The sequence below is a fragment of the Canis lupus genome, chromosome 6, assembly GCF_011100685.1.
Source record: "Canis lupus familiaris isolate Mischka breed German Shepherd chromosome 6, alternate assembly UU_Cfam_GSD_1.0, whole genome shotgun sequence".
Lineage (NCBI taxonomy): Eukaryota > Metazoa > Chordata > Mammalia > Carnivora > Canidae > Canis > Canis lupus.
In genome coordinates this window covers 51307687-51319930 of record NC_049227.1, presented here as the reverse complement: position 1 = coordinate 51319930, position 12244 = coordinate 51307687, and the positions used below count along the sequence as shown (strand labels likewise).

Sequence of the window (12244 nt, the reverse complement as noted above, 5' to 3'; positions counted from 1 at the left end):
TCAGATGTGACCTACCCCTACCTATGCAGTGCTAGCATTCCTCCCAGTCCCACCCACACCAGAAGACATTCTAAGAGGGTATGAGAAGCCTCTTTCCCCAGGGCAACAGGGACTCTCTCAAGACCTGCTTCTACCTCTTCTTTCTGCTGTCAGGCCCACAATTAGGGCTTAGTGGCTCAGGATGAGATGAACCCAATAAGGGAGGAGAGAGCCTCTATCCCCAAACTGCTGCATGAATTAGCCGATACATGACAGATGGAGCCAGGGGAGACCTATATGGCTGAATTTTGAGGGGGCTTTATCAAGGAGGCTGAAATATAAACAGATAAGGGAGTGTTTGTTGACATGAGTACTCTCCCTGGGGATGTGGGATTTTACTCTTGCAAGGCCCCCAGGAAAAAGTGAAAACTCCCTGCTGGGCAGGCTCCTAAAAGCCTGGTGAAATGAATTACTTTCTCTCCATGAAGCTGGCATGCCTGAATTGCTTTGGCAGATGGTGGAGGAAGGAATTAAAAGGCTCAGAGAAGTGGCATTGCTGAAATGGACATATAATATGAGCCTTAAGGACCCACCAAAGGATGATGTAGTATAGGAGGACCTCATGGACACACTGTCCATTTGAGGCACCAGGAATGTGCTAATGAGAAAGGCACAGAAATTGAGGGGTGCCTCTCCTCTGTAGGCCAAGATTGACGGTAGGACCCTACCCGCTGGAGTAGGGTCCTAGGAGGTTACCACGTAGCTGGGTCCTTTACATCCATGCAGATCCTGGGGAGCCTGAAGAAACAGAAGCCAGTGCTTTACCACTGGAAGCAGGAGTGGGTGTGGGTGTGTCCAATTATCATAACAATGAAGAAGGCCTGAGTGACAGCCAAGGTGACTTGACCAGCAGATAGTTTTAGAGAGGATTTATAGAACATAGTGCTCCCTAGAGGCAAAAGATGAGGAGTCAAGAAAAATACTGTATAACCACAAGGTAACAAGAATGCAGAGCTGAAAGTAGATGCCCCAATAAAAAGTTTTAATCCTTTGTGCAGTTTCCAAATCAGAATGAACTAACTGAAGAGGCAGCTGGTGCCCAGAGAAAAGGACCCTGTGACTCTACAGAAAGTATATAATGTAAGGATTTTCCCAGTCCTTCCTCAAAAGGACTTCTGATCATTTATTCACGTGACTATCTATTGGGAAGAAGAGAATATCCAGATATTTTGAGACTATTGGACACAGAGTCTAAGGGGTCATTGATACCTGGAGACCTGAATTAGCATCATCATGGCCCCCGCTGGAGTAGGGTCCTAGGAGGACTACATAGTAAGTGAGTATGGGCCAAAGTGTCTAGGTCTGTGAACACATCCAGGTGGATGTGTTCCCCTTGGCAGGTGGAATATTGGGGAAATTCAGTGGGAAGCTTATGAAACTATACCCGCCCACTCCTGCCAAGATAGTAAATCAAAAGCAATACTGCATTGAGGGATGGGGAATGGTAAAGATTTGTCCACCACTTAGGATCTCAAGAATACAGGAGTGGTGGTTCTTATCTTATCTCCATTTAATGCAACAGTCTGGACAGATCCTGGAGAATGACTGTAGACTACTGAATCTTCAACCAAGTAGTAGTAACCACTGATTTGTCAAATGCATTTTTTTCTTATCTTGTTCAAAAAAGAGGATGAGAAAGAGTTCGCATTCACATGGAATAGGCAAATTTTACATCACCGTTTATGTCAATGTGATATTAACCCTCCTGCACTTTGCCATATCATAGTCTGACATGACCATCATATTGATCCTCTGCATCAAAGATGACATGCTAAACTTTAAGCAAAATAAATAAAAGATGGTCAGCACACTGGAGGCCTTCGTAAGACACATGCACTCCAGATCTTGGGAGATAAACCCTATAAGATTCAAGGCCTGGAACATCAGTAAAGTTTTTAGGGATCCATTGACCAGGGACATATTACATATCCCATCCAAAGTAAAAGACAAATTATTGTATCTTGTACCCCCACCATAAAGAAAGCACAGCACCTTTAGATCACTGTGTTCTTGGGGACACACATCCCACACCTATGAATACTGCTCTGGCCTATATGCCAAGTGACATGAAAAGCTGCCAGCTTTAAGTGGGGCCTGGAACAGAAAAGATCCTGTGGGGTAAGCAGCCCTGCTACTTAGGCCACAAGATCCAGGAGACCCTATGGTTCTTGAGATGTCAGCAGTGGAAAGCATACAGTCTGGAGCTCATGACCAGCCCTACTGTGAAATTCAGTGTGGCTCTTGGAATTCAGGAGCAAGTCCATTACTTCTACAGCAGAGCTTAATGCATCTTTTGAAAAATAGACTTGAGCATGTTATTGGGCATGGAATAAATGGAATGTTTGATTCTGGGATATCAAATGACCACACATTCAGAGCTGCCCATTGCAATCTGGGTTCTGTTGGACCTGGTCAAAGTGATAGCGCCTACCATGGAGCTCTAATGAGCATTAAGCACTACCAATGCCAGTTAGATTATTATGTATCCAATTACTGTATGTTGTAAAGAAGTAAAAGGTAACTTAGAAGTCGTCATTTTAAAAGCAATTAAAGTTCTTCAACATCTCAAATGATGTGCAGAACATAAGATATTACAAGTTAAGGATCATAAAAATAAAATATTCACTTACTTAAAATCAAAAGCACAATTAAAATCCAATCATCATGACCATTTATATTACTTTGTGTGTTTGAGCTATTTGGCTGCCTGGAAAATAAGACATGAGATAGGAATTTATGGAGTATACAGTTTTTCAACAACCTTCCTAATTTATACTGTGCAACATTCAATTAAAATCAATCAATTCAATTAAATCAATCAACACAGTAGGAGTAGTTTTCTTCACCTACTGTGTGTGAGGCACTGCACTCTGAAGATCACAGGGCATGTGGCTGCCTCCTTTTCACTGGGCACATACCAGGAAGCAGTGCAATATAAGAGACCAAATGCTGGCTTTGGAGTGACACTGGCCTGTGTCCTATTTCTGGTTCCAATGAATATTAGCGATACAACCTTGGGCAAGTTAATTAGCCTCTTGTATCTTCAGTTTTGTTCCCTGTAACATGAAGATGGCCATACTTTCATTCCAGCCACTGTGAAGATTAAGTTCTATAAACTACTTAGTAGGAGGCTGGGAGGCTTACTTTCCAATAAATGGAAGCTGGGGGACAGAGGGTTGAGATACAGGAGCAGGATGCCCAGGGATTTGGCTAAGTTTAGCCATAGCATCGAAGGAAGCTGATGATGGTGTGCAAACCCCACACACAGTGCACACTGGAGCACTGAGATCTTGGTCTAGATCAGACTTTCTTTTTCCTTTGTTCTAAGAGAAAATGCTTAGGGATTCCCAGCTGCTCAAATCTACACTCCCCTTGCCATTGCTCAGGGTCTTGACAGTTCACAGAGTCCAAGCTTATTCCGTTTCTCAGAAACTAGGAATTTCATTTCATTTCACTTCATTTCATCTGACTCTGGTCTCATCAACCCCAGGGCTCTCACTCTTAAGAGAACCAGCTAAATCCAAATCCTTATTTCATGTCTGAGATTCCTTGACAATCTCCTTAAAATATTCCCTTTACTTTTAGTTTCTTTCCTTTCTAGTTCCCTTTTTACACTTTATCAGACCATTTTAAATAAGGAGGTTATATCAGCATGTACAGGCTGGATGCATTCTAGTATTCCATATATATTTATGGAATTGAATTAAATAAAATAATTCTGAAGCACTACTGTAATGTAATTTTTCAACTCCGCATTACTTGTTAACCCAAATGTGAAGCCTCAGGTTGGTTTACCATGTGTTTCTGATTTATTTATCCTTGCTAATCCTTAAATCCCCCATATATTCCCCATCTGAGGTTCCCCCTCACTTTTTCCTAATTGTATCTGCAGTCTCCTGCTCACACTGTCCTCTTACCTGGAATGCCTCTTCTTTCCCTATTCAAATCGTATTCATCTTCAAAACCCAGCCCAAGTACCACTTACTTCTGAAGCACTCTCTCATAGTGCTTGGCAATAGTGATCTCTTCCCTCTTGGACACTGAGTGGCTCTCACTGTCAGAACTAGATATACTGACAATCATACTCCAACTAGAACTTTATTATTCACTATCTTCAGGGAAAACGTATCTAGTAGGCATGGTACCTAGGGCCCATGATACTTTTAGGGACCAATAAAACTGTCTTAATTTCTTTTTCAAAACAGAAGGAAAAGTGAAAATTTAGGTTAAAAAATGTTTATCATGTTATTTATAAATTTGTTTCTATGGCAATGAGGTTGTAAAAGTATACATTTTTGTTTCAAAGGCAGAAGAGGCCCTGAGAGCACAAGTTAAGTGCCTACGGCCGACAAAAGTCATAATGGAGCCCTGACTATACCTTGTATTGTCCTATGAGAGTAAATTCTGTTTTCCTAAATAGGATGTACAAATGTTGCCAGGAATCCCCAACCTGGAATTTGTTAACACATAAGGACAAACATATTAATGGAATATTAATGGAATATTAATGGAATTATATGACATATTAATGGAATTCTATGACATATTTTTCAATATTTCAAAGAGCTTAATAGAATAGTGTATTTACCCACAATAAGCCCACATGCACTAACTAAAATGTCAGTACTCTTTACTTTGGCCGGAACTATATTAAGTCATTTGGCAACACTGCTGATCTCACGCTGCTTCGTGGTTCTGATGCATTGTGGAAGACGCAGGAATTTCTGGGATGTGCCTGGAGAACCAGACACCATTATAAAGCCATGAGTCAATCACAGAATACCTAATCATAAGTCTCACTTACAGAAGCCAGGGAAAACTATGGTAAAGATGCAGAGTATACATGTGTCTTTAGTCATTTACGCTTGTTATTTAATAGTTGTATGTGTGCAATTTTAATAACTGTATGTGTACAATTTCAACACAACATAATTCTACTTTTATTATTATGGGCCACTGTTCAATATCTGGGCCTAAGTTGGGATTGGAAAGCATTATATTAGATAGAAGATTTAGAAATACAAAGTTCATGGAGGAATGTGGGACAAGAAGACGGTAAATTATAAAAGGGGTCCCTTGGTAATGAAAACATTGGAACTCAATGGGTACTTTGCAGATGTCTTTAGTAACCTCCCTGCTCCCTATGACACTTAGCTGAAGGCTGACAGGACAAATGTCAATCGACTAATAATAGTGGTCACAGCAGCAGTAGTCGCGGTAATAGCAGAGCAGTCACAGTATAAGTGGGTGCTCAATAAATACTGTTTGATAGATTATCTACCAGACACAAATTTGCTCATTTGAAATCTAGAGCACAGGGATCTTATACATTTCAGCATTAAATTGCTTCTGAGCAGGGAAGATTTAGAGGAATGGCTTTCTGATGGCAGCCAGATCTCATCAGTCATTCAAGACAAATATATTGAAGGTAACCCAGAGCTTTTCTTTTTACCCACCCCGATGGTTCTCCACCAAACACAATCCCTGTCCAGTCTCATGACATTAAATGCTGCAGGCAAGCTGCCATGTGTTCCCCAAATTCCTGTACCCCAGAATGAGGACCTGTGCATTGCCCTATATAGACTAGGGAAAATGCTACTAAAGGAGGGGCTGGGGATGCCTGGGTGGCTCAGCGGTTAAGCGGTTAAGCATCTGCCTTCAGCTCAGGGAGTGATCCCACGGTCCTGGGATTGAGTCCCATGTCGGGCTCCCTGCATGGAGCCTGCTTCTCCCTCTGCCTATGTCTCTGCCTCTCTCTCTCTCTCTGTCTCTCATGAATAAATAAATAAAATCTTAAAAAAATAAAAATAAAGGAGGGGTTGCTCTCAGAGTCTCTCAGGGAAAATCTCTTGAGAAGGAGCAAGGCCTGGCTACTGAGCTGTCCCAGCGCCTCCCTCCCCCCACCAGCTAAACACAACCCATGAGAGAAGCAAGGTTTGACTACCAGTAAAACCACAGATCACCTTCACAGAATCCTGAGGATAGCAAATTCTTGTTTTGAGGGTTAGGATGGTTTGTTTACAGCAAAAGATAATGGAAAAAGGCCAACAAGCATAGCTGACTCTTTCTCTTTCTTTCTTTTTTCTTTCTTTCTTCTTTCTTTCTTTTTCTAAAGATTTTCAGAAAAATCAACATAAGGCCAGAATTGGAAGTAACCTAAAGAGATTATTTTAGGTCTTTCTGTTTCACTGGAAAGTCACCAAACATTATTTCTCATTCTCAACTTTGAAGTTCATTTGACTTTAATTAGAAAAACTTCTCGTTTTATATGAAATGAATAACACAAAGCTAAATTTAAGTATTATTCTAACGTGACTTAACACTGAATTATAAATTTAATGGTTGAGGGTTAAATAACCTTCAGAATTTTTTTCCTGGGAATCCAACAACATTTGCAAAAATAGGCATAGAGATATATATTTTTTCCCCCTGAAAGTTCTCAGTAAAGCAAAAGAGAACAACTCTGTTATCAAATTATCCCCAAAGCCTTAATTAAAGTCAAATGCTAAGGGAGACTTCAAGTTCCTTAATTTTATTGACTAATCCACAAAGAGAAACATCAGAAAAATATGCCTCAGTTCTTATTCAAAGACTTCATAATAGAGCTTATTTATTTTATGTATTTACGTATGTTTATAACACCTCTACAACATTAAACAAATTTATCTCTACCTAAATACAGCAATAAGCCTGTTTCCACAGAAAATACTGAATATACAGCTGTTTTCCTATTTACCTACTCATCAAAATTCTGGCAAGTATTTCATGAGATGGGGTGTTGAAACACCCCAACATTTCTATTATAAAGTTTTCCCAAGGTGTCTCTAGTGAAGCTGGGAAGAAATATATATGTATAAGGGTTCAAATATAACAGTAAAACCTGACTGTAATGCCTACATTTGCAGCAGGAGTTATATTCAGAGTTGCCATAGCAGCCACCCACACTCACACACTCATAAAGGGATGGTAGGGAAGAGAGAAAAGCAGTTAGCAGAGAACAGAATCTATTGTTAAAAAGACAGAGGTACTCTGCAATGTAATTACAAGTAGGAATCCTGACTTTTAGTCCAAACCACTGTTTAGTGATAGAAGATTTCCGAGTGCTGGAGTGTTATTAAATGTTTTTTTCTCTAAACATATCTACCATCTGAACCTTTGGCCGTAACCTTTACGCATAAAAGTTACTTAGGTTATGTGGCAGCAGGAGGAAATTCAGCTGACCATGCACATATTGGAGCTAATATAATTTAATAGTCCTTTTCTGGAATATTTGGAATCATTGTAGCCAGGAAAATGGGTGATTCTATGGATTTGGAACAGGCTGCTTCGCTTTCTGAGTGTCCTCACCTGTGAAATGGGCATCATAATACTACATCAAGAAGTTTTTATGAGGATTCAATAAATCAGTACAAATAATCAATTACTACATAAATTACTACATAAATTATCATATAATTATATATATAAGAAGTGGCTAAAACACATGCAGCTGACGAGAGGCAAGACAAGATATGAAGATTTCTCCGGGACTTCAAAGGATAATACCTTCTCCCAAAGCAATGCCTTTGAAAACACGATTTTGGCAGGACAAAAATATCAAGTATTTATAATACTAGCACATTCACCACCACTGGCAAACCCTGGTTTGCCAGCAAAATCTATCATCTATTAGTGCTAAAATAAACATGTAATGGGATTTGGGCTCAGAGAGTATTCTGGAATTGGTCTCAAGTCATTGGCTTGATCACATATGTATATGCAGACATTTGCAATTCATACTCGGATACAAATAACAATGTCAGATTTAGATGTGATGACAGTGAATGAAAAGTATTTTGTGACTTCTGATTCACTCAAGTTTTAAAATCTTCATTTTAAGGCTGAATGCTTCATATTTTAAGAGAGGTGGGACATGCAGTCAAGCAATATAATGAATAGAAAGAATGTGCGTGGATAAACAGATTTCATATCAAGTTGGAATTACATTAGAATGGAAAGCAGAAAGCAAAGCTGATGGGATAAAGAAATCAGGAGAAATGGGAGGAGCAGAGTTGGGAGCACACTGAGAGGGGACTCAGGGAGGTGCAGCAGACGTCAGAAGACTGTGGAAGAGAAAATGGATAGGATGAGATTCGATTTTTAACTCCAGAAAGCCTTTTTTGATGGGATTTTTAAAAGTCTGGGCTGCGAGGGATAGAATTGCCTCAGCTAGAAAACTTCAGAAATGTTAAAATGCATATGCTTATGGCTTCCGAAATTATCCTGCCATTGTGAGTGGTATGTACAGTGCTGTATTTTTCCCCCTAAATTGTTGCTTATTTAGTAAGTTTATTTCCAATCTCAAGGAGAGGTGTCATAGGGTGTTACTGTGGATTCTCTCTGCTTTTTAGAGATAAGCCGGCATGATTGCATCAAGAATATCAGAAATATTTCCATAATCAAAAAACTCCTTGTGGGTAGAATTAATTTTTTAAGTCATCAGTAATGACCAAATTTGGTTGCATTTAGGTCCTGAGATCTCAGTCAGTGAGCTGAAAACAGAAGAAAATAGCTATTGGCATTGCTGGAATGGAGAACCCCAAAAGTCTTTTAAATTCTCTGAACTTCTTACTGTAGCCATGGCAAAGCCTACAGAGCACACTTTTGGAGTCCAGCTCCATAGTTACAGGCAGATCCTGGTAATAGAAGGGAGGGCTGATGGCAGGATTCTGGGGCCAAGAACTGCCTGTCAAGGCTGCCCTTCTTTCTACTCCTGCAAATCCAGTAAAGTGCTCAACCATGACCATTTACTTCCACCTAGAGGTCCGGGACAGCTGCAGTAGAAGCCTAGCTCTCACCTCTGAAATGATGGCAAAGACTCAAGAATAAAAGGGAAAAACATAATTTATAAGGACATTTTGGCTAGTTCTCGGAGAAAATATTAAAACTAGTTGAGACATTATGATGACATAGTTACGAATAACCAAACTAAAATCTTTCTTAAAAAGAGTTCTCTTTTCCCCGCCTCCACCAGAAAAATATTAGAGCTTGAGTAGGCAGCTAAGAGGCCAGGATAGTTTTCTTAATTGGGTTATTACAAGATTATGGGGACTGCTACGGGACAAATTTGTTTCCATTAAGCCCTATTTAACATAAAGATAAACATATTCTCAAATAGAAATGCTAATGGCTGTATTTTTTAATACAACCAACTACCCACACATAATCTCATGAGAGTCAACTGACTTAATTTTATCCGCAGTACAAACAGCTATTATTAAAAATAAATTAAGTGGCCTACAGAAAGCTGTTAATGTGACTTCCATTATGGCAGAAAAAATAATTTCCTCACTGGAAGAATTAACAGAAAGATAGACTAAAACTGGTTAATAATCCTTGCTTACCGTCAGATACATAGCTGCATAGACGCTGAGAGCCGCTTCTTTGGATGGAAACGTTTTCCTTGCCCTCATGATGAGATCTGGGTTGCCCGTGCAGGCCTCCTCCCCACTGATGAATTGTGTATACTGCTGACATCCGAGTGCTGTATAGTTGGGCTTACACAGGGCAAGAAAATGTGGAGCCAGATTCCCTGTAACCACTTGCCCCGCATTTACAAAGATATCTGTAGCAAATAGCCCAAATGTATAAATACCTGAGGAAGAAAACAAACCATTGTAACTCTGTTTTTTTTTTGTTTTTCTGGTTTTTTTTTGTTTGTTTGTTTTTGTTTTTTGTTTGTTTGTTTTTGTATTTCAGTCTATAATAAGCCAACATGGCAACATTTTGGAAACTACAAAATAATTCATACATTCATACATATACGTACATACATATGGTTCCTTCCATTTCACTTCTTTCCAGCTCTTTGCTTTCTGGAGTGATGAGAGTGTTAAATCATTTAACATATCGCGCTGTCTACCACTGGCTACAATTTTATGCATGGCAGGTTTGTAAGACATAAGATAAAGAAGAAGACTAGAGTTGGGTAATGTGGTTTTTAACAAGGAGACATGCTTCTTTGGCGAGGGCTCCGTCTCTCACCTTGTACTAATGTTGGCAATCTGTATTTTCCCTATTTTGAAAATATTTTGCATCTTACAAACATAAAGCCAAGCAGTTGTCTCCCTTTGATTATGCCTCTTAAACCCATCCAGACTGATGTTAACTCTGTTGGAGGTGCCAATTAGCAGTAAAATCCAATGCCATTAGCTTTCATTTAAATATCACGGAAAATCTTAAGAAGAATGGTTCAGATTAATTTTTAACCTGCTTTTACAAATATATTTTAAAAAGTCACATAACAGCTAGTAACTTAGTCCCACCTTATATTTTATATTTGTATTTTAATTTATCAAATTTGGGGCAATTTCATAAATAATAATGCAATCAAAATGATAATTTGTCAATTATCTTTATAGCATTGACATTTATTTGTTTTGGTAATCGGAAGGTAGAAAATTAGGTATACAGAGATTTTTTTTGTCCCTTGAAAGGAATGTGACAATTTACTCAAGTTTTAAAAATTTCTTTCTAAATTCAATATCACTGGTCATTAGAATCAAAATTTGTCTTTCTCTTTAGGTAGAGTAGGCAAAATAAATTCCTTAGTATCATTTTCAACTAAACTGACAGATACAACCTTTGAGGATATGGTACCAATGTGAAAAAACTATTATTTTTAATTTAGGGAAATAATATTCAAATCAGGTATTTTTACATTATAAATGATTAGAGACAGAATACTTTCCAAACAGTTTCTTCATTAAACAGTCATATGGTTCTATTAGAATAATCAGACACTTATCTTTTAGTCATAGATTTCTGGATTGCTTATTTGCTAGACCTTTATACTTAATTATTGGCTATTATGCAGGAAACAAATAATTTTGTTGTGCAGGATCAAATAATTTTCCAGCATCAGAAGCATGGCTATCCTTTTAATTTTTGAAGTATAAGATTATAAAAGGCTGATGCACATAAATCTGCACATAGCAAAACTGTGTATGCAAATGGTCGTGAAACAAAAACCTTAGTTCTTTATCTAAAAATGTTAAAAGAAAATAATAAAAGCTCTTTCTTTACATCTTCCCAGCATGTCATGAGTCATACAAGTAATGCTATCAAAAGTAGAAACTTAGGAGAGGCAGAGAAATGAAAGAGAATGGAGCTCAATAAAATGCTCTTGTACGTAACCTCTCCTTCCAATCATCATGCCCCAGCACAGGAACCTAAATGGCAAGTCTTCATCTCTACTCCCTTGAAATTTAGGCTAAGATGTACTCATCTTATTTAACCAAACCCTTCTTTTTATCTGCTGTAATAAGGTTTCCTGTGTAAAATAGAGAGAAATATTTGATAAGGATACGGAAATATCTCTTGATACTTGCAAAGTTCCCAAATGTGCTTTTAAATTAAAATATTCATTGCATTAGGCCCAAGGCCAATATTGTACTACAAAGATACTTATTAAAGTGAGATCCCATGAGTGTATCCACAGTGCTGACCACCAGGATAAACTCCCTACAAAGAATGATGCCCTATTATGCAGTAATGTTTTGCTTATAAACTTCCCATTTTAAACAACTAGAAATACCCAGATCATTATGAACAAGCGAAAAGAAACAAATCAAGCACTCCTAAATATTTTATAAAATCACATAATAAGAAACATACGGAGATTTAAAGTATGCTTTATTTTGTGCCATAATTCTTTAGAAATACATGTGCAAATGCAAAACATACCTACTTAAGTAGGCTTAATAAAATTTGCTTTAACAGTATTTTTGGAAAGTGTCAATTTCATCATTTTTAGTTATGAGTATATTATTGCTTATTTTTTTATTAAAAGACTCATGCAAAGATTACGGAGTATTGATGCATGTGAAAAAAATAGCTTTTTAAAGTTTCATATAAAAGTTATTACTTCAACAGTATAAATGAGGGCTTTGGAGATGTATAACTTGATGGCAATAGAAAGAACAGTCCGAGATAAGAAGACCTTTTGTCTTTAGAGAGATTCAAAGGTATGATGACATCTGATTAATCTTTAAGTGGGTTTATATATAGATTAGGTGATCTGAGCATAATATCTCCAAAGTCTTCATCTTGATCCCATTGATATGAAATATATATTGAAGGATACAGTACCTTAATCTAAACACAAGTCAAAATTTATCTTAAATTTTATTAGTATATAAAGACATACTTTTATCTGATAAATACA

At 37.9% G+C, this 12244-nt stretch overlaps 1 protein-coding gene across 1 annotated transcript in view; it reads right to left on the bottom strand.

The window, feature by feature from the left end:
* PLPPR5 (phospholipid phosphatase related 5) overlaps nt 1-12244 on the bottom strand; it is a 123985-nt gene that overhangs the window by 69440 nt on the left and 42301 nt on the right. Inside the window, exon 3 of the mRNA XM_038541236.1 lies at nt 9423-9673. Coding sequence (XP_038397164.1) covers nt 9423-9673 — 251 coding nt within the window. The remainder of the gene's footprint in view (nt 1-9422; nt 9674-12244) is intronic.